The following is a 4,936-nucleotide window of genomic DNA, read 5'->3' on the forward strand; positions in this document are numbered from 1 at the left end:
AGCACCAGAGTCTGGACTTCCTGTCAGAGGAAAACCTTTACCTTATGGTATCCCGCTTTTATCTCTTGGTCGAGACGCAAAGCATGGTGTTATTTAATGTTCCCCTGATGATGCATTGGGTTTCACTTCACTTGTAAACAAAACATGGGCCCAAGTTCCACCCTTAAACATCACCAAAGGATGCGGATGCAGAAGCCATACATCCCAGGGCTTCTGCAACTGGACCGAGCACGCAACCATGGCATCTTTCTCCCTTTTTAATAAATACATCACCGGCTTTGTGTGCATTACATCGTGCATTCATAGCAGGCTCTACCTGCCTCCAGGTATCCCCACTTGCAATGGCTCTTTCCATGCTTTGCAGTCTGTAGTTATGAAAACAAGGCAGTGCCCAGTCCTTTGGGTGGAAGTTGACCCTAGCTATGGGTCAGTCTGTCCTTGGGGTCCTTCTGCCCGTTGCAATGGAGGGGAATGGAGGGTCCGGCGTGGGTGGGGGGCTAGCACGGGCTCTTCAGCTCTCTGGCCATTTGGCAAAGGGCGCAAGGGCAGCAGCAGCAGAAGGCCACCCAGTCGCAGCAAACGCAGCCCTGCAGAAGAGGAGAGAAGGAAATGTAAGAAGACTCGTAAAAACACCACAAATGTTTCAACAATAAGGCTAAAACCTCAGGTCAGACAGGTATGGCACGTCCTTCTTACATAGCATTGAGCCACAGCAGTTCAAGTGGTGCAAAGCTGCAGTGAGGATGCGCAAGATGCAAAGGCCAACTCCCCAAAAGAGAATGAGTTCATTTGGTTGCGTCAACCTGGGTGTGGATGTGGTTTGCACCTGTTTGGCTCTTATCAGCGCAACCCCACAGATAGCGTTGGTGCAAAAGGATGCCAAAGGAGGCGGCAGAATGACTTTGCAGAGTTTTTGGAGCTGGGTGGAAGAGTGAGAAATGCATACTGGAGTTGGTAAACAGGAGCATTGCTTGCATACATAAACCTCCCCACTCCAGGGCTCCATGGGGATGCATTTGTTTTGCTGCACGGTGCAAAATGAGATTGCGAGCATGCACAAGAGAGACCCAAAAGGGTGCAAATATCCCTTTGCATGGCTGCATTTTGCATCTGGTGAAGAAGCGCCTCGTTGCATCTTGCACTGCCACATCAAGACGTGCCTTTGACAGCCTGCGCCTCCAAGAAGACGCCAATTTATGTCTCGTAAAACAACATAAGTATTTTCAGGATGATAAAACTAAAGACTTCGCAGGTCAGACAGGTATGGCACGTCCTTATATAGCATTGGGCCACAGCAGTTCAAGTGGTGCAAAGCGGCATTCATTCTGCAGTGCGGATGCGCCCGATGCAAAGGCCAACTCTCCAAAAGTGAGCGAGTTCACTTGGTTGCTTCAATCTGGGTGTGAATGTGGTTTTGCACCGGTTTGGCTTTTGTTGGGAACTTATCAGGGCATCCCTTCTGATTGCATTGGTGCAAAAGGATGCAAGAGGAGGTGGCCATCCGAACCCTTGGCGGAGGGTTCAGATGGTGGCTTCCTACCTGGCGGAATGGCACCACCCACAGCACCTGTTTCTCAATTAGCCTTCTATTGCCTAAAGAGGTTGGATGGTCATCTGTCCAGAGGTATCAGAGGGTATCCTGACAGATTGGGGTTGGACTAGATGGCCCTTGGGAGTCTCTTCCAACTCTAGGATTTTGTGCAAGTCTTTAAACAGAGGCTAGATGGCCATCTCTTGTGAGGGATTGGATGGTGTATTCTGTTATGGGAAAACCAGGTTGGACTGGATGGCCTTTGAGTGTCCCTTCCAATTCCATGAGTTTACATAGACACAGAGCATGAAGGCAGTAAATATTTTTCTAATATTTTAGTGCATGGAGCATGGTTCCGCGTTGTAGCATTAATGCCGCTTAGCTCGATGCCACTTTGACCGCCATGGCTCAGTGCAAGTGTTGTCGTTTGGTGAATGCTTTTTGGCAGAGAAGGCGAAAGACCTTGCAAAACTACAACTCCCAGGATCCTAATGCATTGAGCCATGGCAATTCAAGTGGTGCAAAGCTGCATTCATTCTGCGGTGCGGATGCGCACGATGCGAAGGCCAACTCCCCAAAAGGGAATGAGTTCATGTGGTTGGTTCAATCTGGGTGTGAATGTGGTTTGCACCTGTTTGGCACTTATCAGGGCATCACTTTTGCACCCTTTTGCATTGGTGCAAAAGGGTGCAAAAGGAGGTGGCAAAATGGCTTGGCAGAGTTTTGGAGTCTGGCAGAAGAGTGAGAAATGCATTCCAGAGTTCGTAAACAGGAGCATCGCTCGCATACAAAAACCTCCCCTCTTTAGGGCCCCATGGAGATGCATTTGTTTTGCTGCATGGTGCAAAATGAGATTGCGAGCATGCACAAAAGTGACCCAAAAGGGTGCAAATATCCCCCAGGAGCATCACTTGCATACAATAATCTTACTGCTTCAAGGCAGGGCAATGCTCCATGAGGATGCATTTGTATTGCTGCAAAATGAGATTGCAAGCATGCACAAAAGTGTCTCAAAAGTGTGCAAATATCTGCTTGCATCACGTTATTTTGCATCTAGGTGAAGAAGCGCCTTTTTGCATCTTGCATTGCCACATCAAGACGTGCCTTTTATAGCCTGCGCCTCCAAGAAGACTCCAATTTGTGTCTTGTAAAACAGCAGAAATGTATTCATCAAGTGTAAACATTTTCACCGAGACAGGTGTAAAAGTGTGTGTCAAGGCAGGTGTAAAGGTGTGCATCGAGACAAGGTCAGGCAGGTATGGCACGTTCTTCCCAGCAAGGAAGGCAACCCTCCCGAAAACACATGTGCATAAGGTGTATGCATGCCCTTTTTCTCCACACGAGCACATTCCCCAGATGGGTGCAAAACAAACAAACATGCAAAGCTTTGCACAAAAGATGCAAATCGGTAAAGAGGATTTAATTAACCCAACGTCATCTATATTGATTTAGTAGGATGGGCGGTTGCATCCGCACTGCAGAATTGATGCAGTTTAGCACCCACTGGAACTACCAGGGCTCAATGCAAAGGAATATGGGGCAGGTCTGGTCCCAATTGAAGGTAGATAGGGGATAGATCTGTTGATTATTGATTAGTCCACTCACCATATCAACAGTAAGCCTGGTCCCAATTGAAGATGGATAGATAGATTTGTTTTTTTGATCAGCCTACTCAGCATATCAATAATAAGCCTGGTCCCAGTTGAAGGCAGTCATAGTTGTTTATTGATTAGTCGGTTGGTCATATCAACAATAAGCATGGTCCAAATTGAACGTAAATAGATTTGCTTATTGATTAGCCCACTGTCTATATATCAACAGTAGGCCTGGTCCCAATTGAAGGTAGATCGATAGATTTGTTTATTGATTAGCCCACTCAGTATATCAACAATATATAGATTTGTTTATTGATTAGTCCACTGACCATTATCAACTGTAAGCCTGGTCCCAATGAAAGGTGGATAGATAGATTCGTTTTATTGATTAGCCCACTTATCATATCAGTTACCATGGTCCCAGTTGAAGGTAGATAGACATAGTTGTTTATTGATTAGTTGGTTGACCATATCAACAATAAGCATGGTCCCAATTGAATACAAATAGATTTGTTTATTGATTACCCTACTGACCATATCAACAGTAGGCCTGGTCCCAATTGAAGGTAGATCGATAGATTTGTTTATTGATTATTCCAATGACCATATCAACAGTAGGCCTGGTCCCAATTGAAGGTAGATAGATTTGTTTATTGATTCCTCCAGTGACCATATCTATAAGCCTGGTCCCAACTGAAGGCAGATTGATAGATTTGATTATTGATTAGCCCACTGACCGTATCAACTGTAGGCCTGGTCCCAATTGAAGGTAGACTGATAGATTTGTTTATTGATTTAGTCTACTGACCATATCAATAAGCCTGGTCCCGATTGGAGGTAGACAAATAGATTTTGTTTATTGATTACTCCAGTGACCATATCAATAAGCCTGGTCCCAATTGAAGGTAGACAGATTTTACTTATTGATTGGCCCACTGACCATAACAACAGTAAGCCTGGTCCCAATTGAAGATAGATATATTTATGGATTAACCCAATGACTATATCAATAATCCTGGTCCCAATTGGAGGTAGATAGATAGGTATGCTTAATGATTAGCTCACTGACCATATCAACAATAAGTCTGATCCCAATTGAAGGTAGATTGATAGATTTGCTTATTGATTAGTCCATTAAACATATCAACCATAAGCCTGGTCCCAGCTGCAGGTAGATAGATATGTTTGCTTATTGATTAGCCCACTGACCATATCAAGAATATACAAACAAATAAACACATATCGCTTTCCTAAAGCTGTTGTGGTAATTAACTACAATAAATTGAAACACTATAAAGTTTGATTAAATAACAATTAAGGGGGTCAGATTGGATGACCTTTTGGGTTCCCTTCCAACTCTAGGATTCTATTATGCTATTAATCTTCGATTGCCTATGAGTTTGGATGGTCATCTGTCAGGAGGGGTGGGGTGGTGTCCTGGCTGAAGGGGTGAGACTGGATGACTTGTGGGGTCCCTCCTCCCGAACCCTAGGATTCTATGGAGCGTACCGTGATGCGCAGCTGCTCCCGGAGGCCCGTCCGCATGGCCACGAGGGCCCCCGGCAGGAAGGGCACGCAGCAGCACTCCCCGTACTCGACGGCCACCTTGCAAGCCAGGATGCAGGGGACGAAGAGGCCGCAGGCACCTGCAAAGGAAAGGTGGCCTTCAGGTGGGAGCAGAAAGGTACGCCCACTACGTCAGGCAGGCATCAGGCTCCCAAATAAAAGGCATCTCCTCATGGGATTTGAAGGGTGGAGGGACTAAGGTGTACAGGTGTGCATCGAGGCAAGTGTAAAGGTGTGCATCAAG

General features: G+C 45.9%; 1 protein-coding gene across 1 annotated transcript in view; it reads right to left on the reverse strand.

The window, feature by feature from the left end:
• Window positions 1-497: 497 nt before the first annotated feature.
• Window positions 498-4,936, reverse strand: part of LOC132764513 (cornifelin homolog A-like) — a 19,995-nt gene continuing 15,556 nt past the window's right edge. The window contains exons 3-4 of the mRNA XM_067460815.1: window positions 4,636-4,772; window positions 498-587 (exon numbers count right to left, since the gene is read on the reverse strand). Coding sequence (XP_067316916.1) covers window positions 498-587; window positions 4,636-4,772 — 227 coding nt within the window. The remainder of the gene's footprint in view (window positions 588-4,635; window positions 4,773-4,936) is intronic.

The sequence above is a fragment of the Anolis sagrei genome, chromosome X (genome assembly GCF_037176765.1).
Source record: "Anolis sagrei isolate rAnoSag1 chromosome X, rAnoSag1.mat, whole genome shotgun sequence".
NCBI classification, from domain to species: domain Eukaryota; kingdom Metazoa; phylum Chordata; class Lepidosauria; order Squamata; family Dactyloidae; genus Anolis; species Anolis sagrei.